The following is a 12,255-nucleotide window of genomic DNA, read 5'->3' as shown; positions in this document are numbered from 1 at the left end:
TTGTCCCATTCTTCCTGTAAACAGGTCTTAAGGTCTGGAACAGTTCAGGGTCGCCACTGTCATAGTTTTCCTTTCTAAATTCTCCACACATTCTCTATTGGGGATAGAGGGGACACGCCCTCTTCTTCCACAGCCACGCCTTTGTAATGTGAGCAGAATGTGGTTTTGCATTGTCTTGTTGAAATCTCCCTGGAAAAGACGTCATTTTGAAGGCAGCAGATGTTGCTCCAAAATCTCGGTGTACTTTTCTGCATTAATGCTCCATCACAGAAGTGTAAGTTACCTTTGCCAAGGGCACTGACCCAACCCCATACCATGACACACCCTGGCTTTTGGACTTGTTCCTGCTAACAGTCTGGACGGTCCTTTTCCTCTTTGGTCTGGAGCACACGGTGTCCATTTCTTCCCAAAAAGACCTGGAATACTGATTCGTCTGACCACAATCCATGTTCCCACTGTGTGATGGTCCATCCCAGACGCCTCCGAGCCCAGAGAAGTCGACGGCGTTTCTGGACACAGTTAGCATAAGGCTTCCTTTTTACACAGTAAAGTTTTAACTGGCATACGTCAACCTATACGGAATGTCCGTATTTTATACGGATTTGATTCAATAAACGTAGTATACGGGCGTACAAATAAAGTTATACGGATTCTTTAAAAAAACTTCAATATTTATTTAGAGCTATAATTGATGATAAAAGAGCGCATAACATTTAAGCACAGACAGCCTGTCACGGAGTGAGCCGTGACGCTCGCGCACACACACCTTCTCACACACACACACACACACACACACACACACACACACACACACCTCTCACGCAAGCGCACAGCGCACAGGCAGCAATCTGCCGGCAACGTTCAAACATCTTGGCGGACCTGTCGCTGTGAGTTGCACTTCATTTCCATTACTGTTTTCTGTATGGGTATTACTGGTTTTCAAGCATTTCATACTCCACCGTTTGCCATAGTTTCTAATGAGAGCAGCATTTGTTGCGAGTGCAGGGAAAGGCCTACTGGCATTCTAGTAACATTTGTTTGGCTCCACTCATATGTAAAATGCATCACACATTTCTAAGCATTTTCATCTCCCATCTGTTAAACACTGTCTATGGTCTAGGAAACACACGTACAAACCGGTTATTTCTAACGTCAAGTTTATTTAGTTCTAGCATTTTTATAACACAAAATAGTTTTCAGTAACTCATCATGCGAACTCCACATACTTCCTGTTTGTTGTGAGAAACCGAGGGACTGTACCATTGGCTTGTTATGGAGGGGTTTCGCAGGTGTTTGGTAGAACAGACTATTTTAACGGGGGTGTTTTACTGGTGTTGGGGAAACATGTATTTTACTATGCACTGAAGGGTTTTTGGTTAAAGAAAATTATTTTGGATGTTTGTATATTTTGTGTTTGTTTCTTTAAATTGTTATTTTGTATTTAGGATGTCATTATTTAGTTGATTGATTAATTTTGCAATTTGGGCTCAGCTGTGGGCGGGGCTGCGGGTATGAAAGCTCTGCAGTAGCTCCAGAGCCTCAGTTGTGGTTGGAACATCTTGTTTGAAGGTACTGTGGTTTGGCTGACTAATAGTTTTGTTCAGGGTCTTTTTGATTTAGTCTGGCAAACTTGAAGCCTCTTTATTTTTGTGTTTTCTTATTTTGTTTGTATAGTTTTCTTTTTGGCAATTCGAACCTTTGGTTGGTGCACTGTAAATATTTGCACTATTTTAAGAAAAAATTTGAAAATAGAAAAAATAAAAAATATATTTTTGGAGGAAGAAGTTTTCCGGCTCTCTGTCTGCTCCACCACCGTCCATCCTTGCAACACAGCCAGTAAAGAGTCTTATGAAATCGTGCGTTATCTTGTGGTAGCGAGACTTCGTTCCACTTCTGATCATGCGCACACCGCATTGCGAGATCCCGCCAACCGTGAAGTAACATTTTGTTTGAAAAGCGTATTTCCACCTGAGCAACTTTCAATAACGACTGAAAAGATTCTGAATGGGCACACCGGCAAAGAAATTCAAAACAAAATACAGCGGTAGGTTTCTCCCTGAATGGAAGGACCTTTTCAATGGCATAATCCAACCGGCAGCCTCCAAAAATGAAGAATACGCACACTGCACACTGTGTGTGCATGACATCAAAGTTGCAGCATCGGGAGTGTATGATGTGAAAGAACATTTCAAATCGAAACTACATCAGCGGAATGCAAGCCAAAGGCAAAATCAGCCACTGATGACAGTATTTGCGCGCTCAAAAACTGATATGCCAACAACTGGAAAAGACAGAAAACACAAGGTAGTGGGCGTTTTAGTTCAAGTTAGGCAGTGCTCTGTTTACCCCACAGTAATGCTGACTGTGAGAGAGTTTTCTCTCAAGTCAGGAAGATACACACAGAGAGCAGAAAGAACCTGAATGCAGACACACTGACCTGGCCTACTGCAGTGTAAGATCAACACAGACACTTGCTGTGACATGCAGCCTAGTGAGGTATTGGTGCAGAGCGCTAAAAAAGCTGTCATGGAGTACAATTCAGAACATTAGAGTGACACTTTGTGTTTTTGTCAAACATTGGAGCTTTGTATTCATTCTGAAGGTTTACTGTTATTAATATTGAACAAAAAGTAATGGGGATATATCATTGTTAATTATCATTCAAATTTTAGGTAAATTATTTTAATTTGCATCTTATAAGGATTTTATAAGGGAAATGGGGATTTTGGAGGTTGGTTATACAGGTTTGATTGACCAAAGGTTGACATGTATGAACTGGTGTTTGTGGATGTAACTCCATATTGTAGCTTGATAAAGGTTTTCCCCAGTAATCCCGAGCCCTTGTGGTTCTATCAGCTGTAGATGAATGATGGTTCTTGATGCCATCTGAGGGATCAGAGATCACGGGGGTTCAGATTCGCTTGAGCCCTTTACACACCGAAATTCCTCCAGATTCCTTGAATGGTTTCATGATATTATGCACCGTAGAGGGTGAAATATCCAAATCCCTTCCTATCTTTGAGGAACATTATTTTTAAACATTTCAATAATTTCCTCAGGCCCTCTTTACTCTTCAAAGACTCGGCCTTTCCTGAATACTGATTTTGTATGGAATCATGATTACAGTCACCTGTTGACATCACGTTTCAAATCACATCATTATTTAATTGTTGTACCTCATTACTCGCCCTAAATTTCCCCGTCCCAAATTTTTTGGAATGTGTTGCAGGTCTGAAGCTCAGGAATGGATGGATATTAACAAATTAAATGAAGTTGACCAACAAAACATGAAATATCTCGGGTTCATTCTGTCTGCAGTGAAATACAAGTCAAAGTACATTTACAAATCACTGCTTTCTTTTTTTGTATTTGTGTTTTCCACACCATCCCAACTTTTTCTGATTTGGGTTTGTAAAATTGTTTGTTTACGAGAAGAAACTCAGAGGTGGAATGATGGCATTTTCTTTAACTCCAGGCCCAGCCATTTAAAAGTAACAGATACTTGGGCAGATGAGAAGAATCAATGCACTGAAAGTAACAGGAAACTGTTTTTGCACAATAATTATACATTTATAAACAGCTAAGACAAAAAAGGACATGGATAAACAAACTTGTGTGGTTTACACTTTCACCTCATGTTGCATCCTGGAAGTGCAACAGTCAATCATCTGTTTCCCGGCTGCAGTGCATTCTGGGAAATGCAGTTGAAAATCTCATTCATTTTCATTCTGCTTTATTCTTTTATATGATGTGATCGAGGGGGAAAGACTGCAGTTCCTATGACTCTTGGCTCAGCCGTGGCGTCTGTGGTGTATATAAATAACTTCAGGCACACAACAGTTTTTTTGTTTGTTTGCTTGTTTTTTTTAAAGAGTGCAGAGGCTTCCTGCGTGGTGGCCTGTTATGGACAACCTGCCTGTTCCATGCTTTGTGGATGGTAGACTCATGAACAGAGATATTAGCCAATTGCAATGATTCCTTCTGTGTTGAACCTTTGGAGTAATCTTGGCTGGGCAGTACTAAGTCTGTGGCTAGTCTCCCTAAAACTGTGGAGTGATGAATATCTACACTCTTTGAGATTGCTTTGTAAACCTTACCAGCTTTATGCAAATCAACAATTATTGATCTGAGGCCCTCTGAAATCTCTTTTGCAAGGCATGGTGCACATCAGCTGATGCTTCTTGTGAATAGCAAACTCAAAATGTTTGAGTGTCAAAGTATCTCTAAACCACATCTCTAATCTCTTTTCATTGATTGGACTCCAGGTTTGCTAACGCTTGACTCCAGATAGCTTTTGTTGAAACCATTAGCCTAGGAGTTCACATACTTTTCCCACCATACACTGTGAATGTTTGAATGATGTCTTCAGTATGGATAACATACTTGCCAACTCTACCGATTCATGCGGTACTCTACTGATTTTAGTTCTAAAAAATGCCATGATACAGCCTCCTGGAGCAGAGAGGGTTAAGGACCTTCCTCAAGGGCCCCACAGTGACAGCTTGGCACTGCTGGGACTGGGCCCCCTGATCTTCTGCTCAGTAACCCAGGGCCTTAATTGTTCTCATCCAAACATTTGATGTTGATGGCAGTATTCTGATAAAAGTGTAATTAATTGAGTTAAGAGAGTTGCTGTGTCCTCGTCTGTTTGCTAAAGAAACTTCTGGGTTTATTACACTAGACAGTGTATTACATTCATTCTAATAGCTTATGTTTGTGTGTGTGTGTGTGTGTGTGTGTGTGTGTGTGTGTGCGTGCATAGACTGTGTGGAGAATCAGTACTACTTCGGGCGGGACAGTCGCAATGATTATTGTTTTAATGACCCGATTGTTGTGACATCACCACGCTACAGAACCTACAGCAAAAGACACTTCAAGATCTTCAGGGTGAGTAAAGAGGGGGTGTGGCCTCTGTGTTTCAGTACAAAGAAAACATGGCCTCTACATCAAAGCTGCAGTGAAGGGGGTGTTGACTCTGTGTGCCAATCCTCGTGAAAGAGGCGTGGCCTTGTTTTCACAGTTCCAGTGCAGGGGGTTTGAATTGCTAACTGCATAAAATATAGAGATGCATCCTGTGTGTGTGTGTGTGTGTGTGTGTGTGTGTGTGTGTGTGTGTGTGTGTGTGTGTTATATTAATTTTTGCCATTAAAGCTCACCTTCAAGTCCTCCCAACAAAATATAATCTAGCCACCTGGTATCCGTCCAATCAAGATCCCTACTGTATTCTCCATACCTCCACTCGTGAAAACGAAACAATAGCACATGTCCTTAATGGCTGTCATTTTTACAAGGGCCTTTATACAGCTAGGCATGACCGATTGGTTGACATAATTGCAGATAGCATTAAAGGAACATCTGAAGCGCCCACCAGTATGTAAAACATAGTGCTGTGCAAATTGCGTGGTTTAATTCTGACATTACTAATGTACTATTAGACAATTTCCCAAACACTCCAGATATAACCATCATAGACAAAAACAATAGAATAGCAATAATTGTGAAAGTAGGTTGCTCTTTTGATCTGTATATGGACACATGCTTTAATTATAAAATGTTGAAATACCAGCCACTTGTCAATACTATCATGGGCCTTGGATTTCAATGTAAACTAGTTGTTCTAGTGTTTGGGAGTCTTGGACATGTACACAAACTTGTTCTATCAGGAATGCAACTATGTGGGCTACGAAAAACAACCGCAAAGAGACTGGCGAAGTACTGTTCCATATCTGCCATAATAGGTAGCTTGTCCATTTGGAGACGGAGATGTCATATTTTTCCATAGATATTGTTGGATTGACTAATTGAATGATCACTTTTACAAATCTGCAGTGGTTTCCAGTAATGTTTGGATCTGTGGATCTTTCTTGTGCTGTGATCCAAATAAAAGTACTAAACTGTGTGTGCGCGCGCAGGATGAGAGTGTGGTATATCTGGAAGATCTGAGTGGAAACGGTACATGGGTCGATGATACTGAAGTTGGAAATGGAAAACGATGTCCATTAAGAAACAACTCTGTTGTGTCACTTGCAGACCCCAAACATAAAGGTAATAAACACACACACACACACAGAGTCAGGTCCATAAATATATGGACATTAACAAATTTATTGTCATTGGAGTTGAAAATAAGTAATGAATTAAAGTACAGGCTTTTAGCTTTAATTTGATGATATTTACATCCAAATACACGAAGTGAATGCTGTAGGAATTACAACACATTGTGGTTCACCCTCCCCCATTTTTTTAAAAGAAGGAAAATAATTGTACAGACGGTTGCTCAGATGCTCTATAACCAGGTGTGTGATTTTTCCCCTCATTATTTCACTACCATGTAAGCAAATGAATGATGAAGTCCAAAGAGCCATAGCCAAATCAACTCTATGGCACATTCTTACAAAGAAAGAACTCACTGATGAGCTCAGGAACAGCAAAAGGTCTGGAAGACCATGAAAAACAACTGTGGGAGATGACAGAGTTCTTTCCCTGCTGAAGAAGAACCCTTTCACAACAGTTGACCACATGAACTTCCTCTAAGAGGTAGGCGTGTCTGTGTCAGGCATGTCTGTGTCAGTCAACAATCTAGAGAAGACTTCACCAGAGTAAATACAGAGGGTTTTCCACAAGATGTACATCAGTGCTAAGCCCCAAAATTAGACAGACCAGATTAGAGTTTGCCAAAAAAAAAACAACCCACACATGTAAAAGAAAAACAACATCCTTCAGTATGGACAGAAGAGACAAAGATAAACTTTCACTTTCAAATGAGATTTGAAGCATTGGCTGAATCTGAGCAGACTATTTAATTCATGATTGTTAGTTTGTCCAATTACTTTGGAGCCCTTAAAAACGGGACCATAAACTTGGGACGGTTGACTCTCATCGATCATGAATCGCCAATAAATTCCAACTATCACAATAGTGATCAAGTCAGATGATTTAAACGTCTGTCAGAAAACACAGTGTCTGCAGCTTTAAGATTGGCAGAAATAAAGTTTGTTGTATTTTGTAATATGTTTATTTGTTTTGCAGCAGTCCTGAACTTGCTAAAAGGTAATTATTCAAAAAACCCTGAGTGAATGCTAATGCTCGTGATACAATTACAGCTACACGTAACCAGTTTCTGCTATTTTTTCCACTCCAATAACGTAGCATGTACACAACACACGTTACATATATCTAGCCACACCCCCTCCCACTCCCCAAAGCCACAGACAATACTATCGTCAATCAGTTAGGACAAAGACATATTACACGTTGTCACAAACCTAGTGGACTGTATATAAAAAGCTGAAAGTCTGCACTTTAAACTACAGTTTTTTAATTTCAACTCCAGCACACTTTGACAAAAAGCTCTAATAACAAATACCTTTGTCAATCTCCAAATATTTATAGACCTGTGTGTGTTCCTCAGTGTTTATGTTTGTTGACATGACGGAGGATGATCAGCCGAACTTCCCTAAAGAATTCAGAGAAAAATACCACGTCACTCGCAAGATTGGCTCGTAAGTGCACTCACGCATCAACAGAGTTAAGTAAAGGGTTAGAAATAATCTGTAAAGGTTCAGAAGTTAGCAGTAAGGGTTTAGAAGTTAGTGGTTAGCACAAATGATCCCCTTTCAAACAGATCCCACAATATTGCTGTAAAAAAAGACCCCTCATTATGCATGTTCTGTTTGTTTACACTGTAGTGTGACGTATAACACACAACGTGTCAGAAACATGAAAACCCCGAGCACCCAGCGCTACTTTCAGTACCAACAGATGAACTGAGTGTTGAGGTGATTTTGTTATCTGTCACATTTCTGCCCCTCTTCAAACACAAGCAGAGTCACTGTGTGGTCAGAAACGTGTTGGAGGAGAAAGTGAAAAGAAGCAGGAAACGATGTGAGGGAGAAAGGCGTGTGGAGCTTAGACAACAAAATGTGACATTGACATTTTGTCAGTGTTAAAAGTGCCACACACCCTTTCCCGCCGTGCCGCGTGTCCCTTTCACACACATGCCGATTCCAGCTCTGTTACTATCAATCATTCAGCTCAGAGGAACAACACACACACACACACACCCTGTTCCACATTCAGACACTTTATACAGAACACGAGGAGGAGGAAAGGCGTCAGAGTCCTGCCTTTAACAGGCTGCAGGAAAGAGGATATTGTTTAAAAAAATTCAGGTTTTAATTTGAGGAAAATTCTATTAACCTGGAGATCAGTCAGTTGTGTTTATCACAATGTGGTGTTAAAGGACATGGGACATGAAACATAAATGCACGCTATATCAGTTTCTTTCCATTAAAAATATGAATTAATTGCATCAACAAATACAAAATCATCTATTAAATTCAGCAAAATCGTTATATTCGTGATGATTATATGGCATTTCTGCTCGAGCTCCGATATGCATATTTTACAACCGGAAGAGCCGCTGTCACGTGATCATACGTCACAAAAACTTTCGGGCACAGCACAAGCGGGTAGATGAATGGAGAAGTGAATGACAAGAAAATTGTTTTTATAGTCTTTAACGTACATTGAACATCATGGTGTATTGTGCTGCTTATGGTTGCAATAATTCCAATGGGAAATGCCCTGGAGTAAGTTTTTTTTGCATTCCCCAAGGACCCGAAGCTGAGGAAAGTGTGGGCTCACTACTGCCGTAGAAAAAAACTTTGCACCTACTGTTTCCCACAAACTGTGTTCGGACCATTTCACTGAGAATTCTTTCAACATTAATACTCAGGTACTGAGCGATATTAATTGCCAAGCCAAATTTAAGAGGCCGTATAGCCGGGTTCATGGAGGCAGTGATAGCGCCATAATATCCAGGGCCTAACATTCCTACAACTGTAGAGACAGTCAAGAAATCCTGTAACATTAATGGACATTTAAATAGGAACAGTCCACCGTACTTCCATAATGAAATATGCTCTTATCTGAATTGAGACGAGCTGCTCCGTACCTCTCCGAGCTTTGCGCGACTTCCCAGTCAGTCAGACGCGCTGTCACTCCTGTTAGCAATGTAGCTAGGCTCAGCATGGCCAATGGTATTTTTTGGGGCTGTAGTTAGATGCGACCAAACTCTTCCGCGTTTTTCCTGTTTACATAGGTTTATATGACCAGTGACATGAAACAAGTTCAGTTACACAAATTGAAACGTAGCGATTTTCTATGCTATGGAAAGTCTGCACTATAATGACAGGCGTACTAACACCTTCTGCGCGCTTCGACAGCGCATTGATACCTTCACTCGGAGTTGTACCATTATTTTTTAGACAGGGCGGACGGACCAGGGCATTCGCCCGCCTGACCGTGCCCGACGAGGAGCGCTCTCGGCCGGCTTAGGAGGCAGAAGGCAGCCCCTCCTGGAAGTGTGGTTTTACCATGGGCCTCATGCGGAAAAATGCCGAGGTGCATTCGCTAAGCGACTGAAAGCCGAGGTAAGGATTAGTATTATAATTTTGGGTGTATCAGTTATTGATCATCATAATTCTGACTCGTTTCGCCATTTTGAATGTTTTCATCTCGGACTCTGGAAGCATTGTATCTCAATCAATCTCGAAAAATATCAGCAAAAAAAAAAACTAGCTTGCAACGGACTTTAGCTAGATCTATGATGAACTTTCAATGTATGATACAAAAATAATACTTCTTTCAACAGATCATTAGCCTTTGAGCAGAATTGTTTTTAACTTACCAGGAAGTGTTATCGAGCCGACCGCTTTCAGTTTCATGGGGATTGAATGAACTCTCGCTCTCAGAATCATCTGACCCGTCAGAGTAAAGACAAGATCCATGTTCATGTGAATTTCCAGCTATCGGTTCGAATTGATAGGGTCTAACTTCACATCTCTGTGAAACATCGGGAATGTCACTGTCGATGGTGTCCATTTCGGTAACCTGTTTACATTAGATTCCCAAGCGCTGGCTCCTTGGAAAGTTTTTGTGACGTCACGGGTCACGTGACCACCTAGCTCATTAACGAATCATTGTTTTACACTGATGTATAAAAAAGTTGAATAATGTGATGATTTTCACATTTTTGACGCCCTGCAGTGATTTAGATGGCATTTCTTATGTCCTTTATACATAATTATACCCAGAAAAAAATCCATGTCCCATGTCCTTTAAAGAAGGTTGAACTGTTTAGATGTGTGTGTGTGTGTGTGTGTGTGTGTGTGTGTGTGTGTGTGTGTGTGATTTACAGTGGTGTGTGTGGGGAAGTAAAACTGGCCATTGAGAGAGAGACGTGTAAAAAAGTAGCGGTAAAAACCATCAACAAGAACGACTTCCCTTCTGTCGGTGTAAGCAGCAAGAACTGAGCACAAATCATCAACTCATTATTGTTCAGGTTTATTTTTATTGTTGAGTGAACCTGATTGTTCGAGATGTTTTATGTAATTTCCTCTGCAGACAGTGATGCGTAACGCAGAGCGAGAGATTGAGATCCTGAAGAAAATTGATCACGTGAGTTCTTTAATGACGATGGTTCAGTGCAGTGATGCAGTAAACACTCATTAATATTTACACTAATCATTTTATTTTTCTGTGCAGCCGTGTTTAATCCGAACAGAAGATTTCTATCAGACGCAGGATTCCTACTACATCGTCTTAGAGTAGTGAGTATTAGTGTTTCTTCATCAGTTCTAAGCCCTGCCTTCTTTTGTTGGCTTGCCAATCACTATTTAGCAACTGTTGCTATGCACCGTAAGCAAAATCAGATATTCAGCATACACACTGGCATTTCTCTCACATTATTACTCCACGTCCTTACACTGTTACTCATGTTGGGTTATTAATCACAATAGGCCTCATTTTCTGGTTGAGAGTACGCCATGTGCGTTTTGGCTGCCGCTTCTCACCGGAGCTTTTTGTTTTTTATTTTTCCTTTTGTTTTTCTTCTTTGTGTTTTGTATAGTTTGATGTTTTTTGTTTGAATGTTTTGTCCACCGGTTGTGGTGTAGCTCCGGACCCAGGTTTGGCATCATTTCCTTCAAGTCTTGGTTCACCGTGGGTGATGCCTGTGCTCCTTGCTATGGACTGCAGTGAGCTCGTTGCTCTTTTAACATCGTGGTTGTCCAGAGCTCTGTGCAGCGGTGCTTCTGTGCTTGGCGCGGTGTTTCGAGCGATGTTGCCTGGCGGCATCACAGTGGCTGTGCAGGTGGTTTGGGACATACTGGCGCTGCTTCTGTGCTCACTTTGTGGATCTATGGCACGGTGTTCCGAGTGATGTTGCTTGGCGGCTGTGCAGGCAGTGTGGGATTTATCTTCGTGCACCTGGTGGGACTGTGGTAGTTACGCCATTGGAATTACATCCTGACCCTCTTTTGGTGGACACTATCTTTTTTTTTTCTTCTTCTTCTTCTTCTTCTTCTTCTTCTTTCCCCTAATTGTAAAGTGACCTTGGGTGTGAGAAAGGCGCTATATAAATTGAACTGATTCTTTTATTGAATTGCAACAGTACAATACAATGGACAGCCCAGGCAGCGACGCTGATTTCGGGTGCCATAAACATACATCAGGTCGACATTAACTTAACTTGTACTTTAAGAAGAACTTGCTTACACTCAGAGTTCCAATTTCAAAGTAACACAATAATACATTTTTTTTTAAAAAAAGCCACATATCAAACATACTTATGGAACCAAACTTCACAGTAGATAACATAGAAAGACATAGACATCATAACCCAATATTCACAATAAGTAACATAAACTTAATACAATTTTAGAGCCTTGGGAGGTCAGAGGTCATAATTAATCTCAGCTCAGAACTTTGAATAACAGGTGTTCAAATTAGAAGTTGGTTTGAGACATAAAGAGAGGTCTGGGGTGGTTTAACTGGAAGAAACATCAAATCGTTTTGTAGAGGAAATGTAAGTTTCAAGTGCCTGAAATACTTGTTTGTTTGTACACTTATCACAGCCCGGTAGCCCCTGTAGTAGAACTGATTTGGTCAGATGATCTTGTGTGAACTGTTCAACAGTGGTGGCTAAGACTTCACGCTGGTTGTTGTAGAGCGGACAGTGTAGCAGATAGTGGGCGACAGTTTCAGAGGACGAACCACAGGAACACGCTTTGTCTTTTATCTTTATTACATGCAAGGTGGCGTTTAATGGGCTCCAGTCCATTCTTAGTCTGGCAGCAAGGATGTTGTAATGCTGGATACCCTGTCTTCTGTACGCCTGGTGTTGCCTTGGAGTCAAGAGATAGTCCTTGCACATTCTCTTGAAGGTATTTATGTTGTTGGTGTCCTTCAGTC

General features: G+C 41.0%; 1 protein-coding gene across 4 annotated transcripts in view; it reads left to right on the top strand.

Annotated features, from left to right (window-relative positions):
• Window positions 1-12,255, top strand: part of chek2 (checkpoint kinase 2) — a 49,467-nt gene that overhangs the window by 28,445 nt on the left and 8,767 nt on the right. For all 4 annotated transcript variants that reach the window (XM_060907587.1, XM_060907585.1, XM_060907584.1 and 1 more), the window contains exons 3-8: window positions 4,763-4,887; window positions 5,913-6,045; window positions 7,412-7,502; window positions 10,202-10,298; window positions 10,408-10,461; window positions 10,549-10,613. In XM_060907587.1, coding sequence (XP_060763570.1) covers window positions 4,763-4,887; window positions 5,913-6,045; window positions 7,412-7,502; window positions 10,202-10,298; window positions 10,408-10,461; window positions 10,549-10,613 — 565 coding nt within the window. The remainder of the gene's footprint in view (window positions 1-4,762; window positions 4,888-5,912; window positions 6,046-7,411; window positions 7,503-10,201; window positions 10,299-10,407; window positions 10,462-10,548; window positions 10,614-12,255) is intronic.

This window comes from Neoarius graeffei, chromosome 24 (genome assembly GCF_027579695.1).
Source record: "Neoarius graeffei isolate fNeoGra1 chromosome 24, fNeoGra1.pri, whole genome shotgun sequence".
NCBI lineage: Eukaryota > Metazoa > Chordata > Actinopteri > Siluriformes > Ariidae > Neoarius > Neoarius graeffei.
The sequence above is the reverse complement of the archived record's forward strand: the minus strand, read 5'-3'. Positions and strand labels throughout refer to the sequence as shown.